The sequence below is a fragment of the Bombina bombina genome, chromosome 11 (genome assembly GCF_027579735.1).
Source record: "Bombina bombina isolate aBomBom1 chromosome 11, aBomBom1.pri, whole genome shotgun sequence".
In the NCBI taxonomy this organism is placed as follows: Eukaryota; Metazoa; Chordata; class Amphibia; order Anura; family Bombinatoridae; genus Bombina; species Bombina bombina.
Window position 1 is genome coordinate 66,627,339 of NC_069509.1, and position 20,422 is coordinate 66,647,760.

The 20,422-nt window shown below is 39.0% G+C and overlaps 1 protein-coding gene across 1 annotated transcript; it reads right to left on the minus strand.

The window, feature by feature from the left end:
• Window positions 1–18,631: 18,631 nt before the first annotated feature.
• LOC128641674 (homeodomain-interacting protein kinase 4-like) lies at window positions 18,632–20,119 on the minus strand. Its single transcript, XM_053694207.1, has one exon. The coding sequence runs from the start codon at window positions 20,117–20,119 to the stop codon at window positions 18,632–18,634; it is 1,488 nt and encodes a 495-aa protein (XP_053550182.1).
• Between the last annotated feature and the right edge of the window lie 303 nt (window positions 20,120–20,422).

Sequence of the window (20,422 nt, forward strand, 5' to 3'; positions counted from 1 at the left end):
TTTATATTTTTTATTTTGGATAGTTTTGTTTATTTTTTCCTGTAATTTTACTTTTTTATTTTTTGTAACTTTAGCTTGGGAGTTTGTATTTCTTAAACATAGACTGACCTCTGAGCAGGCTTATAGCCTAGAACTAAAATAAACCTATTAACCCCTAATCCACCGCCGACCCACATTGCCAACACTAAATTAACCTATTAACTATTAAACTGCTGACCCCTCACATCGCTACTACTAAAATAAACCTATTAACCCCTTAACCGCCGACCCCCACATAGCTTCTCCGAAAAAAAACCTATTAACCCCTAAACCGCTGACCCGCCACATCGCAACAAACTAAATTAAACTATTAACCCCTAAAACTAATCCCCCCTAACTTTAAAGTTACAATATTACTACATTCAAATAAATTAAATCTTACCTGTGAAATAAAAAAAAAATAAGCTTGAACTATAAATAAACCTGACATTACTATTTTTTTAAAAAAAAATATATATACCAAAAATAAAAAAACTAAATTACAAAATTAAAAAATTCTAACACTATGAAAAAAAATAACCTAACATTACAAACAATGTCTAAAATTACGAGAAAAAAAATAAATCTAAGATTACAAAAAATAATAAACAAAATTATCCAAAATAAAAAAATACCTAACCTAATACCCCTATAAAAACAAAAAACCCACCCCAAATAAAAAAAACCCATAATCTAAGAATAAACTACCAATAGTCCTTAATAGGGCCTTTTGTAGGGCATTGCCCTAAAGAAATCAGCTTTTTTGGAAAAAAATGACAAAGTCATTGTATTGGGTTGTATTGGTAGGGGACTTATTTTCCAAAAAACATAATTTATGCTTACCTGATAAATTTATTTCTCTTGTAGTGTATCCAGTCCACGGATCATCCATTACTTATGGGATATTAACTCCTCCCCAACAGGAAGTGCAAGAGGATTCACCCAGCAGAGCTGCTATATAGCTCCTCCCCTAACTGCCATTACCAGTCATTCGACCGAAAACATGCAGAGAAAAGAAAACCATAGGGTGCAGTGGTGACTGTAGTTTAATGGAAAAATTACCTGCCTTAAAGTGACAGGGCGGGCCGTGGACTGGATACACTACAAGAGAAATAAATTTATCAGGTAAGCATAAATTATGTTTTCTCTTGTTAAGTGTATCCAGTCCACGGATCATCCATTACTTATGGGATACCAATACCAAAGCTAAAGTACACGGATGACGGGAGGGACAGGCAGGCTCTTTATACGGAAGAAACCACTGCCTGAAGAACCTTTCTCCCAAAAACAGCCTCCGAAGAAGCAAAAGTGTCAAATTTGTAAAATTTGGAAAAAGTATGAAGAGAAGACCAAGTTGCAGCCTTGCAAATCTGTTCAACAGAAGCCTCATTCTTAAAGGCCCAAGTGGAAGCCACAGCTCTAGTAGAATGTGCTGTAATTCTTTCAGGAGGCTGCTGTCCAGCAGTCTCATAGGCTAACCGTATTATGCTACGAAGCCAAAAGGAGAGAGAGGTAGCCGAAGCTTTTTGACCTCTCCTCTGACCAGAATAAACGACAAACAGGGAAGACATTTGTCGAAAATCATTAGTTGCCTGTAGATAAAATTTCAGGGCACGGACTACATCTAGATTGTGTAGCAGACGTTCCTTTTTCGAAGAAGGATTAGGACACAAAGATGGAACCACAATCTCTTGATTGATATTCCTGTTAGTGACCACCTTAGGGAGGAACCCAGGTTTAGTACGCAGAACTACCTTGTCTGAATGAAAAATCAGATAAGGAGAATCACAATGTAAGGCAGATAACTCAGAGACTCTTCGAGCCGAGGAAATCGCCATTAAAAACAGAACTTTCCAAGATAACAACTTGATATCAATGGAATGAAGGGGTTCAAACGGAACCCCCTGTAAAACATTAAGATCTAAGTTCAAACTCCATGGTGGAGCAACAGTTTTAAACACAGGCTTGATCCTAGCTAAAGCCTGACAAAAAGCTTGAACGTCCGGAACTTCTGACAGATGTTTGTGTAAAAGAATGGACAGAGCTGAAATCTGTCCCTTTAAGGAACTAGCGGATAAACCCTTTTCTAAACCTTCTTGTAGAAAAGACAATATCCTCGGAATCCTAACCTTACTCCATGAGTAACTCTTGGATTCGCACCAATATAAGTATTTGCGCCATATCTTATGGTAAATCTTTCTGGTAACAGGCTTCCTAGCCTGTATTAAGGTATCAATAACTGACTCAGAAAAACCACGTTTTGATAAAATCAAGCGTTCAATTTCCAAGCAGTCAGCTTCAGAGAAATTAGATTTTGATGTTTGAAGGGACCCTGGATCAGAAGGTCCTGTTTCAGAGGTAGCGACCAAGGTGGACAGGATGACATGTCCACTAGATCTGCATACCAAGTCCTGCGTGGCCATGCAGGCGCTATTAGAATCACTGATGCTCTCTCCTGTTTGATTCTGGCAATCAATCGAGGAAGCATCGGGAAGGGTGGAAACACATAAGCCATCCCGAAGGTCCAAGGTGCTGTCAAAGCATCTATCAGAACCGCTCCCGGATCCCTGGATCTGGACCCGTAACGAGGAAGCTTGGCGTTCTGTCGAGACGCCATGAGATCTATCTCTGGTTTGCCCCAACGTCGAAGTATTTGGGCAAAGACCTCCGGATGAAGTTCCCACTCCCCCGGATGAAAAGTCTGACGACTTAAGAAATCCGCCTCCCAGTTCTCCACTCCCGGGATGTGGATTGCTGACAGGTGGCAAGAGTGAGACTCTGCCCAGCGAATTATCTTTGATACTTCCATCATTGCTAGGGAGCTTCTTGTCCCTCCCTGATGGTTGATGTAAGCTACAGTCGTGATGTTGTCCGACTGAAACCTGATGAACCCCCGAGTTGTTAACTGGGGCCAAGCCAGAAGGGCATTGAGAACTGCTCTCAATTCCAGAATGTTTTTTGGTAGGAGACTCTCCTCCTGATTCCATTGTCCCTGAGCCTTCAGAGAATTCCAGACAGCGCCCCAACCTAGTAGGCTGGCGTCTGTTGTTACAATTGTCCAGTCCGGCCTGCTGAATGGCATCCCCCTGGACAGATGTGGCCGAGAAAGCCACCATAGAAGAGAATTTCTGGTCTCTTGATCCAGATTCAGAGTAGGGGACAAGTCTGAGTAATCCCCATTCCACTGACTTAGCATGCACAATTGCAGCGGTCTGAGATGTAGGCGTGCAAAGGGTACTATGTCCATTGCTGCTACCATTAAGCCGATCACCTCCATGCATTGAGCTACTGACGGGTGTTGAATGGAATGAAGGACACGGCATGCATTATGAAGCTTTGTTAACCTGTCTTCTGTCAGGTAAATCTTCATTTCTACAGAATCTATAAGAGTCCCCAAGAAGGGAACTCTTGTGAGTGGAAAGAGAGAACTCTTCTTTTCGTTCACCTTCCATCCATGCGACCTTAGAAATGCCAGTACTAACTCTGTATGAGACTTGGCAGTTTGAAAGCTTGAAGCTTGTATCAGAATGTCGTCTAGGTACGGAGCTACCGCAATTCCTCGCGGTCTTAGTACCGCCAGAAGAGCACCCAGAACCTTTGTGAAGATTCTCGGAGCCGTAGCCAATCCGAATGGAAGAGCTACAAACTGGTAATGCCTGTCTAGAAAGGCAAACCTTAGATACCGGTAATGATCTTTGTGAATCGGTATGTGAAGGTAAGCATCCTTTAAATCCACTGTGGTCATGTACTGACCCTTTTGGATCATGGGTAAAATTGTCCGAATAGTCTCCATTTTGAACGATGGAACTCTTAGGAATTTGTTTAGGATCTTTAAATCCAGGATTGGCCTGAAAGTTCCCTCTTTTTTGGGAACCACAAACAGATTTGAGTAAAACCCTTGTCCCTGTTCCGACCGTGGAACTGGATGGATTACTCCCATTAATAAAAGCTCTTGTACGCAGCGTAGAAACGCCTCTTTCTTTATTTGGTTTGTTGACAACCTTGACAGATGAAATCTCTCTCTTGGGGGAGAGTATTTGAAGTCCAGAAGGTATCCCTGAGATATTATCTCTAGCGCCCAGGGATCCTGGACATCTCTTGCCCAAGCCTGGGCGAAGAGAGAAAGTCTGCCCCCCACTAGATCCGTTCCCGGATCGGGGGCCCTCAATTCATGCTGTTTTAGGGGCACCAGCAGGTTTCCTGGCCTGCTTGCCCTTGTTCCAGGATTGGTTAGGTCTCCAGCCTTGTCTGTAGCGAGCAACAGATCCTTCTTGTTTTGGAGCAGAGGAAGTTGATGCTGCTCCTGCTTTGAAATTCCGAAAGGAACGAAAATTAGATTGTCTAGCCTTAGGTTTGGCTCTGTCTTGAGGCAGGGCATGGCCTTTACCTCCTGTAATGTCAGCGATAATTTCTTTCAATCCGGGCCTGAATAAGGTCTGCCCTTTGAAAGGTATATTAAGAAATTTAGACTTAGAAGTAACGTCAGCTGACCAGGATTTTAGCCACAGTGCTCTGCGCGCCTGAATGGCGAATCCGGAATTCTTAGCCGTAAGCTTAGTTAAATGTACTACGGCATCTGAAATAAATGAGTTAGCTAACTTAAGAGCTTTAAGCCTGTGTGTAATCTCATCTAATGGAGCTGATTCAAGTGTCCCTTCCAGAGACTCAAACCAAAATGCTGCTGCAGCCGTGACAGGCGCAATGCATGCAAGGGGTTGCAATATAAAACCTTGTTGAACAAACATTTTCTTAAGGTAACCCATCTTTCTAAATATCGGAGGGGGTGAGAACGGCACACCGGGTCTATCCCACTCCTTAGTAACAATTTCAGTAAGTCTCTTAGGTATAGGAAAAACGTCAGTACTCGACGGTACCGCAAAATATTTATCCAACCTACACATTTTTTCTGGTATTGCAACTGTGTTACAATCATTCAGAGCCGCTAACACCTCCCCTAGTAATACACGGAGGTTTTCCAGCTTAAATTTAAAATTTGAAATATCTGAATCCAATCTGTTTGGATCAGAACCGTCAGCCACAGAATGAAGCTCTCCGTCCTCATGTTCTGCAAGTTGTGACGCAGTATCTGACATGGCCCTAACATTATCAGCGCACTCTGTTCTCACCCCAGAGTGATCACGCTTACCTCTTAGTTCTGGTAATTTAGCCAAAACTTCAGTCATAACAGTAGCCATATCCTGTAATGTGATTTGTAATGGCCACCCAGATGTACTCGGTGCCACAATATCACGCACCCCCTGAGCGGGAGATGCAGGTACTGACACGTGAGGCGAGTTAGTCGGCATAACTCTCCCCTCGTTGTTTGGTGAAATGTGTTCAAATTGTACAGATTGACTTTTATTTAAAGTAGCATCAATACAGTTAGTACATAAATTTCTATTGGGCTCCACTTTGGCATTAGCACATATAGCACAGATGTCTTCCTCTGAATCAGACATGTTTAACACACTAGCAAATAAACTAGCAACTTGGAAATACTTTTCAAGTAATTTACTATAATATGAAAACGTACTGTGCCTATAAGAAGCACAGAAAGAGTTATGACAGTTGAAAGTTAATAAACTGAAAGGTTATAGCATCAAATCTTTGTAAAAAACACAATTTTAGCAAAGGCTTGTTCCCATTAGCGAAGGATAACTAAAAAAAGTTACAGAAATAAACGTTTTTTATCACAGTCAACTACAATGTCACAGCTCTGCTGTGAATGATTACCTCCCTCAAAACAAGTTTTGAAGACCCCTGAGTTCTGTAGAGATGAACCGGATCATGCAGGAAATACAATGAGCTTCTGACTGAATTTTTTGACCTCCCCCTCACACACAACAGTGAGAGAGATCAGTAAACTGTCATAAATTAAATAAAACAACTGCCAAGTGGAAAAAATAATGCCCAAAACATTTTATTCACCCAGTACCTCAGAAAATGAAACGATTTTACATGCCAGCAAAACACGTTTAACATAAATTAAGTGTTATTAAAGAGCCTGTTGCCAGTCCCTGCAAATTAGGCTAAAGTCTTATGCACACAGTATAATTCCAGTGAAGTGCCATTCCCCAGAATACTGAAGTGTAAAATATACATACATGACAGCCTGATACCAGTTGCTGCTACTGCATTTAAGGCTGAGTTTACATTATATCGGTATGGCAGAATTTTCTCATCAATTCCATTGTCAGAAAATAATAAGCTGCTACATACCTCTTTGCAGATTAATCTGCCCGCTGTCCCCTGATCTGAAGTTTACCTCTCCTCAGATGGCCGAGAAACAGCAATATGATCTTAACTACGCCGGCTAAAATCATAGCAAAAACTCAGGTAGATTCTTCTTCAAATTCTACCAGAGAAGGAATAACACACTCCGGTGCTATTATAAAATAACAAACTTTTGATTGAAGGTATAAAACTAAATATAATCACCATAGTCCTCTCACACATCCTATCTAGTCGTTGGGTGCAAGAGAATGACTGGTAATGGCAGTTAGGGGAGGAGCTATATAGCAGCTCTGCTGGGTGAATCCTCTTGCACTTCCTGTTGGGGAGGAGTTAATATCCCATAAGTAATGGATGATCCGTGGACTGGATACACTTAACAAGAGAAATAGCTGATTTCTTTAGGGCAATGCCCTACAAAAGGCCCTTTTAAGGGATATTGGTAGTTTATTGTTAGATTAGGTGTTTTTTTATTTTTACGGTGGCTTTTTTGTTTTTATAGGAGTATTAGATTAGGTTTAACTTTCTTTAATTTTGGATAATTTCGTTTATTATTTTTCATAATTTAAGACTTTGTTATGTTTTGTAATGTTAGCTTTTTTTGTTTTTTTTATAGTGTTAGGATTTTTTAATTTTGTAATTTAGTTTTTTTATTTTTGGTATATATTTTTTTTTTTAATAATTTATTTATTTGAAGGTAGTTATATTACTTTAATTTAAAGTTGGGGGTGTGTTAGATTTAGGGATTAATGGCTTATTTTAGGTAGTCGCGATGTGGAGGGGTCGGCGGTTTAGGAGTTAATAGGTTTAGTTAAGTATTTGCTATGTGAGTGTTTAGCAATTTAGGGGTTAATAGGTTTATTTTAGTATTTGCGATGTAGTTGTTTGGCATTTCAGAGGTTAATAGGTATAGTTTAGTATTTGCGATGCGGGGGGATGGCGGATTAGGGGTTAATAGTTTTATTTAGGTGTTAGCGATGCGGGTGGCGGCGGATATTCTAGTTAATAGGTTTATTGTAGTGTTGGTGATGCAGGTGGGCAGTGAATTATGGGTTAATAGGTTTATTTAGTGTTAGCGATGTTGGGGTGCGCCGGTTTAGGGATTAATAGCTTTATTTAGTGTTGGCGATGTCGGGGGCGGCGGTTTAGGGGTTAATAGCTTTATTTACTGTTGGCGATGTCAGGGGGGTGGCGGATTAGGCATATTCAGACTAAGGTTTATGTTAGTGTGTTAGGTTTATACATAATCTTCCTGTCTCCATAGACATCAATGGGGTTTGTGTTATAGCATTCGCCATTCTGCAGTTGCAGGTGTTAGTTTTTTCTAACACTTTTTCTCCATTGATGTCTATGGGGAAAATGTGCACGAGCATGTCAAGTCAGGACTTGGCTTTTGTGCGGTATTGAACATAACGCTCCATATTGCACAACAAAATACGTTTTTTTTTGTAACTTGCAATGGCAGCACTATGGAAAGTGTGATACCCCTAAATTTTTATCGTTATTTACGCACCGGGTTTAGCTCACAACTTGTAATCTCGCTCAATGTGAGCTTTGAGTTCAAGACAAAGTTTGAGCGTAAAATTCTATTCCCTTAAAGCGATAGCAGTTACTTTTAACTTGTAATACGAGCGCACTTTAATGCTCCAGAAAATATGGGGAGAGTAAATTACAAAGAGTTCACGTGAATGTTTTGCTATTAGGAGGTTTGAGGGTATTTGTGATGGAGGGTTGTCGCAGTTATGGGGATAATAGTTTAGGGGTATTTTGCCATGGGGGTTGTGGTGGATAGGTGTCTAATAGGTTAGAAGTAGTTTGCGATGGAGGTATAGGAAGATTAGGGGTTACTAGTATAGGGAGTTTATAGCAGTGGGCTATATGGTGGTTTAAGAGTTAATAGTGTTGCGGGGTAATTTCAAATAGGCTAGGTGTCAGTTTAGGGTTTAAAAGTGTAATGCAGTAATTTGTGGTGGGCTACAAGTAACTTTAGAGCTATAATCGCTTATGCCTTTATTTGCGGTGAGCTATTTGGTGGTTTGGGTTAATAGTGTCGCAGGGTAATTTGCAGTGGGCTATGTGGTAGTTCAGAGGTTAATAGTGTAGAAGGTGGATAGTGTAGGTGGAAAAACCTTTTACGTAAAAGTTAAAGCGTAAAACACAATTCTGTTTGATTGATAGCCTTTAGAAAATATGGGGAGCATGAGTTTGTGCAAAATATTTACAGTAATTTAAACACCACTTTACTGTTTATTCTGACCCCCTTTCTTTTCATCGAACTCTGAAAATTACGTTTTCCAATGCTATGAACTGGCAGTTACGGAAATTGGCAGCGGTTTACAAGTAAATGATAATAATACTAAAATAAATATATATACAGGTAGCCCTCAGTTTACGCCGGGGTTAGGTTCCAGAATGAATGGTTGTAAATTGAAACCGTTATAAATTGAAACCCAGTTTATAATGTAAGTCAATGTGAAGTGTGGGAGTTAGGTTCCAGGCCCCTCTCAAAATTGGACATAAGTAACACCTAATACATTATATTTAAAGCTTTGAAATGAAGACTTTAAATGATAAACAGCATTATAAACCTAATAAAATAATCACACAACACAGACTTTACTTGCATTTTTCTGCAAACAGTTCTTTCTATGCATTCTAATCTGGACAGATTTATAGACAGGAAGATCTTGTTCCTTTGCAAGCTGCTCGATAGCTCAGGTCTGGTTAAACTGATTAATTTCAGCTTGCTTGGCTTGCATATCTTTGCTGTAACACAAGCGGACAGCTCCACCTACTATTTTAATCAATGCACTGCTTTTCAATAGCAGTCACATGACTGAAAAAAAAGGTTGCTATTCTGAAACGGTGCAAATTGAACCGTTGTAAACCGAGGGCCACCTGTAATTATATATATATATATATATATAAAAAAAAATTATGTTCAGATCTATACTGTATGTAGAAATATATAGGGCTATATTACAAGTGGAGCGCAAAATAACGGTTTAAATAAAGTGATATGTGCACTCCAATGAGTAATACCAGCACACGCAAATCAGAACTCTTACTACAAGTTATCTGCAATACGAATGCGACCTCACGTTCACATTTCTGGAAAGCTTTGCGCTCACAAGAGCACGCTTCCATAGGCTTCAATAGGAGCCCCGTTCTCATGCCGTGAGACACGGCATGAGAACAATCGCAGCAAAGGGTGTAAGTTGCGCAGTGAGGGTAGCAAATTGTATATATTAACACATAAATATAAATGTATATAAGCATATCTATATATATATAAAAGAATTCCTGACTGACTAACTGACTAATCAATGCCCAGCTCAAACCATTTAACCTAGGAACGTGAAATTTGGAAGGTACGTTGTTTTTATGGTGTAGGCACCCACTGAGGAAGCAGTTTTGGAAATTACGTCCCTACAGGGGTGAAAAAGGGGGGGGTGAATTTTTTTATGAGGACACCTATATCTCAAAAATCGAAGATGTTACAGACGTGAAAATTGGTATTTACATTCTGCTTTAAAAATAAAGAAACGTGTTTTTTTTTATAATTTATCGAAAATCGACTTAAGGGGGGGGTGGTAGTTTTTGAGGATACCTATATCTCAAAAAACGAAGAAGTTACGGAAGTTAATTGGTATTTAGATTCTCCATAAAAAATAAAGATACACGTGTTTTACCATTTCCCGAAAATTCACTTAAAGGGCTTGATAAGGGTGGTGGGATTTATGAGGATACCTATATCTAAAAAACCAAAGATGTTACAGACGTGTAAATTGGTATTTAGATTCTCCTTTAAAAAGAAACAAGTGTTTTTTTTTATAATTTCCCAAAAATCAACTTAAGGGGAGTGAAAGGGGGGGGGGGATTTATGAGGATACCTATATCTCAAAAACGGAAGATGTTAAAAATTTATAAAATTATAATTTAAAATCTTCATTATAAAGTAAGTTTGCATGCCAAATTTCTTGCGCCTAACATCAGTAGTTCTCAAGATATGGATATCACTAAACAAATTAAAACTCTTTTTACACATCTGACCGTTGAGTCATAGTGGCCGAATTACCATTGTGCGAGCGGACATGATTCCATATTGTCATGTCCGCTGCACATCGATAAATGCCGCATATGCTCTCGGCATTTATCATTGCGCCAGCAGTTCTTGTGAACTGCTAGTGCAATACCACCCCCTCGATCGGGTTGATTTATGGCGATGTCTGTCCACGGCCTCAGACCAGGCGGAGAGGTTATGGCACAGTGGTCTTTAGACCGCTGCTTCATAACTTGTGTTTCCGGCGAACCTGAAGGCTCGCCTGAAACACGGGGCATCAAGCTTGGTACGGAGCTTGATAAATATGCCCCATAATATATAGTTACAATGTAATATTAAAATCATTTTAAACTGAATAATAATAACATATTTTTGATGTGCCAGACGGACGCACACCCCCACAACTTAGCTGATTGTATGAGAAACACAGAGAATTAATGAAAACTCACAAAGTTAATGTCATGTTATGCAACCCGAACGGGCACACACATAAGGGCACACATCATTGCGAGTGGTAGAGTTTTTTGATATTTTTTACAAATCACAAAATTCCCACCAGCGAAGCTGCGGGCAGCAACTAGTCACATATATATTTACAGGGAGCACACAGATCCCATAGACCCTAATGTAAAGGCACTTTTCAGTAGAGTTTTTTTACTAACACCCTGCTCACACTAATTTCGGAATTAGTTCGTTTTTTCTGTAATCGTACTTTTTTTTTCTTTTATGGTATCTTTTTTTCTGTAATATTAGGTTACTTTTGTCTAGATTACGAGTTTTGTCGGTAAAGCTGTGCATTGCTAACGCTCAGTTTCAGCTCACCACTCACCTACAGACAACACTGGTATTACAGGTTTTTTTCAACCCGGCGTTAGCCTCTAAAAAGTGAGCGGAGAGCAAAATTTAGCTCCACATCTCAGCTTAATACCAGCGCTGCTTACGGTAGCAATTGGACAGATTCGGCTGAAAAAAAACCTAACACCTGCAAAAAAGCAGTGTTCAGCTCCTAACGCAGCCCCATTGTTTCCTATGGGGAAAGTAAATTTATGTCTACACCTAACACCCCTAACACCCTAACATGAACCCTGAGTCTAAACACCCCTAATATTAAACTTATTAACCCCTAATCTTCCGCCTCAGACATCGCCGCCACCTGCATTATATTATTAACCCCTAATCTGCCGCTCCGGACACCGCCGCCACCTACATTATATTAATGAACCCCTAATCTGCTGCCCCCAACATCGCCGAACCCTACATTATATTAATTAACGCCTAATCTGCCGCCCCCAATGTTGCCGCAACCTATCTACAATTATTAACCCCTAATCTGCCACCCCCAACGCTGCCGCCACTATAATAAAGTTCTTAACCCATAAATCTAAGTCTAACCCTAACCCTAACACCCCCCTAATTTAAATATAATTTAAAATAATCTAAATAAAATTACTACAATTAAATAAATTATTCCCATTTAAAACTGAATACTTACCTATAAAATAAACCCTAAGATAGCTACAATATAACTAATAGTTACATTTATATTTTTTTGGGGGTTTATTTTTATTTTACAGGCAACTTTGTATTTATTTTAACTAAGTACAATAGTTATTAAATAGTAATTAACTATTTAATAACTACCTAGCTAAAATAAGTACAAATTTACCCTAACCTAAGTTACAATTACACCTAATACTACACTCTAATTAAATTAATTACCTAAACTAACTACAATTAATTACAATTAAATTAAATAAACTAAAGTACGAAAACAAACACTAAATTACAGAAAAAAATAAAATAATTACTAGAATTTTAAACTAATTACACCTAATCTAATCCCCCTAATAAAATAAAAAATCCCCCCAAAATAATAAAAATCCCTACCCTATACTAAATTACAAATAGCCCTTAAAAGGGCCTTTTGCAGGGCATTGCCCCAAAGTAATCAGCTCTTTTACCTGAAAAAAAAGTACAAACCCCCCCAACATTAAAACCCACCACCCACACACCCAACCCTACTCTAAAACCCACCCAATCCCCCCTTAATAAAACCTAACACTAACCCCTTGAAGATCACCCTACCTTGAGACGTCTTCACCCAGCCGGGCACAAGTGGTCCTCCAGATGGTCCAAAGTCTTCATCCTATACGGGCAGAAGAGGACTACCAGATGGGCAGAAGTCTTCATCCAGGCGGCATCTTCTATCTTCATCCATCCGGAGCAGAGCGGGTCCATCTTCATGCCAGCCGATGTGGAGCATCCATCCAGACCGATGACTACCCGACGAATGACGGTTCCTTTAAATTACATCATCCAAGAGGGCGTCCCTTGAATTCCGATTGGCTGATAGGATTCTATCAGCCAATTGGAATTAAGGTAGGAAAAATCCTATTGGCTGATGCAATCATCCAATATAATTGAGCTCGCATTCTATTGGCTAATTGGAACAGCCAATAGAATGCGAGCTCAATCCTATTGGCTGATTGGATCAGCCAATAGGATTGAACTTCAATTCTATTGGCTGATTTTTCCAAGACTCGTAATACCCATTGAAAAGATAGGATACGCAATTGACGTAAGGGGATTTGCGGTATGTTAAAATCGCAAAAAAAGTGAGCGGTACACCTGTACCTCTCAGACTCGTAATACCAGCGGGCATTAAAAAGCAGTGTTGGGACCTCTCAACGCTGCTTTTTAAGGCTAACACAAAACTCTTAATCTAGGTGTTTATTTTTCAGGTAAGGTTAGGTTTTTTATTTTAGGTAAATTTATGGTTTTCTAAAGGTAATTTTAGGGGGGGTTAAGGTAAGGTTAGGGTTTTCTTTAAGGTAAATTTAGGCAGGGGGTAAGGTTAGGTTTTATTTTTTCTTTTAGTGTAATTTATTTATTTCAGGCCAGATTACAAATGAAGCGCTAAATACCACTGTGATAAAAGCGATATTTCTGCTCCACTGTATAATAAAGGCGCACAATAATGTGTTGTCAGCAATGGGAACGCGACCTCGTGTTTGCATTGCTAGAAAGCATGGCACTCATGAGAGCGCGCTTTCATAGGCTCCTATAGGAGACTTATTCTGATGCCGTCATGCACGGCATCAGAACTCACGCAGAGCAGGGGGTAAGTAGCGCAGCAGGGTTAAATATATATGCATATGATTATATAAATATCAAAATAACAAAAAGTATTGCTTCAGACTTGATAAAGGAAGTAATTCTTCCGAAAGCTTGTCATCTTATAAATATATAGTTAGTCTAATAAAAAAGTATCATTGCTCAATGCAATACTCTTGTAATTTTGATATCTAAATCTCTGGACTAACATGGCTACTCCAATCATCGTGATTATATACATATATATGTACTGGGAACACACAGTTCCCATAGACAGCAATGTAAAGGCACTTTTCAGTGACGTTTTTTTCTAACACCCCACTCCCACCAACTTTAGCCCCAAAATACAGCCTAGTGCAGTAATTTTACAAAAAATAAAAATGCTGCTATCTCTATTTTTAATGAAATACACTACGCTATAATTTGTGGGCATTTGGGACACGTTTATAAAATTTACCAGAGTTCTGATCTCTGGTTAATTTTATAAGAAATAATTGCTATCACGAGCTTGCCATAGCAATAACCAGTCACTTGTAATGGCTGGTTAATTAATTTGCCCACTTGCGGGCTTGTAATAATTTACCACTCAACTTCTTATATAGCCCTTATTTTTATAGGAATATTAAAGTCCAAATTAAACTTGCATGATTCAGATAGGGCATGCAATTTTAAACAACTTTATAATTTACTTTTATCATCAAATTTGCTTTGTTCTCTTGTTATTCTTAGGTGAAAGCTAAACCTAGGTAGGCCCATATGCTTATTTCTAAGCCCCTGAAGTCTGCCCCTCATCTAAATGCATTTGACAGTTTTTCACAGCTAGATGGGGATTAGTTAATGTTCTTCATATAGATAACATTGTGCTCATGTACATGAAGTTATTTAAGAGTCAGTACTAACTGCCTGAAATGCAAGTCTGTCAAAAGTTCTGAGATAAGGAGGCAGTCAGCAGAAGCTTAGATACAAGGTAATTGCAGAGGTAAAAAGTATAATTATATAACAGTGTTGGTTATGCAAAACTGGGGAATGGTAAATAAAGGGATAATCTATCTTTTTAAACAATAACATTTTTGGTGTTTACTATCCCTTTAAGGTAAGGTTAGTTTTTTTTTAAAGGTAATGTTAGTTTTTCTTGGGGGTAGCTTAGGTTAAGAGGGTTAGCTGGTTAGGGGGCTTAGATGTTAGTGGGTATTTTGCAATGGGGATTGTGGCTGTTTAAAGTTTAATAGAGTAGAGGGGACTTTGCGGTGGGCTATGTGGCAGTTCAAGGGTTAATAAAGTAGTGGCAATTTTGCAATATAGCAGGTTTAGGGGCTAATAGAATAGACGGGAATTTGCAGTGGGTTATGGGGTGGGTTAGGGGTTAATAGAGTTGGGGACTTTGCAGTGGGCAATGTGGCAGTTTAGAGGTTAATAGAGTAGAAAGGACTTTGTGTGGTGGGCTATGTGATTGATTATCGGTTAATAGTGTAGTTGGGACTTTTGGTGGGATATGTGGCGGGTTAGGAGTTATTAAAGTAGGAGGCTTATGGTGAGTATGGTTGTATGGTTTTTTCCCCACTTTTATCTCTCCAATAAAGTTAATGGGGGAGTATGTTAATGTGGTCACAATATTTTATCTTCTGCTCTTTGTACGCGTCGGGTTAGCACGCAAGTGAAAAATGTTTACTTTAAACTTGTAATACGCACGGTAACCAACGCGTACAAAGAGCAGAAGTCGAGCTGAGTTAGTGTGTGAGCGGTAGCGTTTATTACTGCTCCACTCTTAATCTAGCCCTTTGTTTTTAACCCTCACACTTCAGGTGTCATGTCATAATCTGGTCTGAGAGCAAAATGTTGTATATTAGTAATAGATATGTGCAAAATTCTTCATTCGGATGTTCCTTTTTAAAAGTGAATTCAAAATTTGGCCAAGGGTAGCGGCATTCGGCTATGTTGGGTGCCAGATAGTTTTAAAATGCAACACACAAAGGTCTGTGTTAATCCAAACACGGTTATATCTGGCGCTGAGAATAGCCAAATGCAGCTACCCACAGCCATTTGTAAAATTCATTTAAGGGGACAGTCAACACCAGAATTTTTGTTGTTTAAAAAGAAAGATAATCCCTTTATTACCCATTTCCCAATTTTGCATAACCAACACAGTTATAATAATATACTTTTTACCTCTATGATTACCTTGTATCTAAGCCTCTGCAAACTGCCCCCTTGTTTCAGTTCTTTTGACAGACATGCAGTTTAGCCAATCAGTGCTCAGTCCTAGGTCACTTTACGTGCATGAGCTCAATGTTATCTATATGAAACATGTGAACTAATGCCCTCTAGTGGTCAAAATGTATTCAGATTAGATGCAGTCTTCAAGGTCTAAGAAATTTGCATATGAACCTCCTAGTTTTAGCTTTCAACTAAGAATACCAAGAGAACAAAGCAAAATTGGTGATAAAAGTAAATTGGGAAGTTGTTTAAAATTGCATGCCCTATTTAAAACATGAAAGTTTTTTTTGGACTTGACTGTCCCTTTAACAAACGGAAATCCAAATAACACATTTTCGAACAAACCTAATTTATAATAAACAGACTGCAATAAACAATTACATATTGATAATAGACACTTGATGAGTGACACCCCCTGCTAGCGGCCGATTAGTCGCTAATGTACAAGGGGCGACATTGCACAAGCATTTCACCAGAATTGCTTGTGCAATGATAGATGCCGACATATAATAAATTTACCCCATGGTTTGTTTAAAAGGGACATAAAACCTTAATTTTTTCTTTCATGAGTCAGAACGTACAATTTAAACAACTTTCTAACTTTTTTCTATTATCATATTTTCTTAATTTTCTTTTTATCCTTTGTTGAAAACCAGTTATGTAAGCCAGGGGTGTGCACATGCCTGCAGCACTGTATGGCAGCAGTTTTGTAACCATGTTATACATTAACAAGTTCACTAGATGGCAGCACTATTTCTTATCATGTAGTGCTTCAGGCACGTGCACGCTACCTATCTAGGTATCTCTTCAACAAAGAATAATATGAAAACAATGAAAATTTGATAATAGAAGTAAATTGCAAAACATTTTTAAAATTATATTTTCTATCTGAATAATGAAAGAATAAAATTTGGGTTTCACGTCCCTTTAATTATAATAAGTATCTGTACATCATTAAAAGGGACAGCGAAGTCAAACTTAAACTTAAACGGATTTTCGTCTCAATTTTTATTAGGTCGCTTGGTATCCTTTGTTAAAGAGTAATCCTAGCTGAGCTCAGTAGTGTGCACGTGCCTTTAGCCATCTGGCAGGTGTGTTTGTAACATTGATTATAGAAATGTTATGGAATGTTAGAAACATGGCTACCATAGACTGCTTTAGACACGTGCGCGCTCCTAAGCCCCTTATCACATGTAGGAAAAGCTCTATGAACAAACAGAGGGGCCTGTCTATCAAGCTCCGAATGGAGCTTGATGGCCCGTGTTTCTGGCGAGTCTTCAGACTCGCCAGAAACAGCAGTTATGAAGCAGCGGTCTAAAGACCGCTGCTCCATAACCCTGTCCGCCTGCTCTGAGCAGACTGACAGAGATCGCCACAATTCAACCCGATCGAGTACGATCGGGTGGATTGACACCTCCCCGCTGGAAGCCCATTGGCCGCGAATCTGCAGGGGGCGGCGTTGCACCAGCAGCTCTTGTGAGCTGCTGGTGCAATGCTGAATACGGAGAGCGTATTGCTCTCTGCATTCAGCGAGGTCTTGCGGACCTGATCCGCACTGTCTGATCAGGTCCGCAAGACCTTTCATAAATAGAGGCCAGAGGCTGAAACTGATTTTTATCAAGTCAAAGCTGTTCAAACAGAACCAACCAAACACCCAGTGAAGAGCGGCCTGAAGAGTGTTTATAGGTAGAAGAATATTTAGCTATTTTATGTCTATTCATTAGGTCATTGCAGATTTTGTTAGCTCCCCATAAAAAACAAAACACAGATTATAGTAAAAACATTTTATTGCTTTAGTTTAATGAATTAATTTGTATTAAATTGTCCTTGTGATCGGAAGCATCAGCCTCCATTTTAATATTCAATAAATCACTGCTGGATTGTTCGGTCTAATGTCCTGGGGTAGATGACAGAGAATCGTATAAAGCTGAGGGCAGATACACAGTTCTTGCGTCTGTAGCGGTTTGTAGCGCTTGCTTATTTTGGTCGTATGATTATTAAGGTATAGGGGAAAATAAAATCCCCATCTGTGCTGGACCTCTCCAAGACTGATGTGTCCGTAAGCGAATTCTCCATCTGTGCATACAAAAGACAGTGATAATTAATACCCATATTCATAGTGTAAGCTTTAGTATATTACAGAAAGATTATTTTTGTACAAGAGAACAATAGCTAAAATACTATTATAAAAGTTGTTGCTCTATTGAATATTTATACAGTTTAGGGGGTAAATCATCCCGATCCGATGCTAGCAGCCGCAAATGTGCAGGGGGCGGCATTGCACAAGCATTTCACTAGAAATGCTTGTGCACTGTTAAATGCTGACAGCGTTTGCTGTCGGCATTTAGCGATTTCGGGCAGATATGATTTGCTACAGTGAATCATGTCCGCCCGGCACTTGGTAAATCTACCCCTAGTTCTTTTTTAAGTTCATAATCAAAGTAAACAGCAACATTGCAAGTTTTCTCATTTTTCTTATCTTTCAGTTTAGGTTGCATCAGTTGCAGTCTGACCGTTTAAAACTGCTGCTGTTTAAAGTAGAGATGTTACAAACTGAATAACAGCTTTAAAGAAATATCCATAACAAAATAAACATTTGCAGTTTTAATGAAATCTATTAAGGGCCCATAAGTAAAAACATACATGATCTAACTCATCTGTGTCATTTAAAGCCTAATTACCCTTAACTACTGTATGTTTAACCCCTGCAAAAGGGTTAAACACACTTGACGTACAGCACAGGACCCACAGAGAACTGCTGGTCCATAGAGGAACCTGCTGCTGATTTGATCAACACTCAGATGTGCAACTAGTGCTGCTGATTGGATCAGGGCGGTTTCCACTCATGACTTGCAGTTCTCTGTGGGTTCCGAGCGGCACTTCTACTGAGTGTTTAAACCCCTGGCGGGATTTAAACACACAGTAAAGTAGGGAGATAGTCTTAAAATTAAATAGTTTTTCGATCATGAGTTACAAAACGTTTACTCACCTTTAAAATATGCGGCTAGTGAAGTTTCTGATACATAATCTGATCCTGTCTAATGCAGACACAGATTTATAGCTGTAAGCTCCTTCATTAAGCAGCTGCTTGGAATCACCCGGCTTGTGATGGACCTTTGAGTGTTTTGCATCATGTTGTTCTATAGTCACCATTACTGGATCATCTCTTGGGTTATGATAAGGTTGAGCTGCATTGCTAGCTGGAAAGACTATGTAACAATCTTGACGTGCTGAACAATTTTTTTGCATTTTGGTAATCTCTGTTTCCTCTTCCCAAATGTTGATCTTTACTTCTCTTGGTTCTTCAATGCAAACATTGACCATTTGGTCAAGATTGGTTTTCAGAGAAGGCTTAGGGGCCTGATAGCCTGGGAACACATTGAAGTGTTGTTTTTTTGCTTTTTCAATTGAGTTCTGGAAAGTGTTTTCATATTTGTTTTTTATTTCTCTGACAGATATAAAGGGATGTCTCATGGCTAAGTTAGGACTTATTCTTTCATGGGAATCCCATGTAAGCATCTGCTTTATCAAACTGACCATGTTCTCCCTGTCATAATATTCAGCCATGAAGTCATTATCTGAATAAGATTGAGCATTGATCAATTTGAGCTGGTCCAGTGATTTCAGAAGATATTTTCTTGTTTCATAAGGTATTATTTTGGTTTCAGACCAGTACTCTTCTGCTGATTTTAGTGACCATTTGCTCCCGACATTTTTATCAATTATCTTTTTAAAAAAGTTGAATGTTTTGCCTCCTGCAGTCAGCAATTGGCTCTTGGGCATTCCATGGGTGTCATAGATGTAGCGAATTTGATCGTATTCATGGGCTCCTGGGTATAGAGGACATCCAGTGTGTAATTCGCCAATGATACATCCAAGAGACCACGTGTCAATTTTTGAAGAAAAAGGCAATCCCAGAAGTATTTCCGGAGACCTGTAATATCGTGTCTGCATATAGGGTTGTTTGAAATATTTGGCTTCCTTTGAAATACATGCATTACCAAAATCAATAAGTTTGATCTTGAAGGGATTTTTTGCTTGATTGACCAGCATTATGTTCTCTGGTTTTAGATCTGTGTGCATGATGGAAAGTTCCTGTAACTTGCCTAAAGCTATTAGGACTTGAGTTGTTATGGTCCTGATGTGTCTGATGGGAAGCGGTGTAAAAGAGTTTTGCTTCTGATAATCATAAAGGCTTTGCTCCAGGAGTTCAAAAACCAGATAAAATTTGTCACTGTCATGAAAATGTTCATAGAAACGTATGATGTTCCATTTGTCCGAGTCCACTTCTTTCAAGGCATTTAGCATCTTAATCTCATGCCAAATTCCATGCCTTTTGTCATCATCATTTTTATGGATTTTTATAGCCACATTTTCCCCACTGTTCTCCTTCCTGCTCTTCACCACCTCTCCAAAAGCCCCTCTCCCTAAAAAGTCCATAAGATAATAGTAGTCTGTTTTAGATTGAAGACGCTCCATATCAGCGCTTTCTTCTGTACCTTACAAAATACAGAGCTCCAACTTCACTCCTTCCTCCAGCTGAGCTCAAGCATTGTGAACTGAAACTATAAACTGAACTTTAAACTGAAGCTTAGACCACCTGTGTAACCATCAGTAACATTCTGTGGTTACCAAGGAGTCCGGATTTGTTGTAGCAACAGAGATAAAATGGACTCCATTTTCTTACCTAACCTCAATTCGAAAAATATAGATCTAAAAAATGTTGAGGTGGTGAAATTATAAATTTCATGGTATTTATAAGTCTTTGCTTAACTCAAAATG

Coding starts and splice junctions, on each gene's coding strand:
- LOC128641674 (XM_053694207.1), bottom strand. CDS start 20,119: ATGGAGCGTCTTCAATCTAAAACAGACTACTATTATCTTATGGACTTT.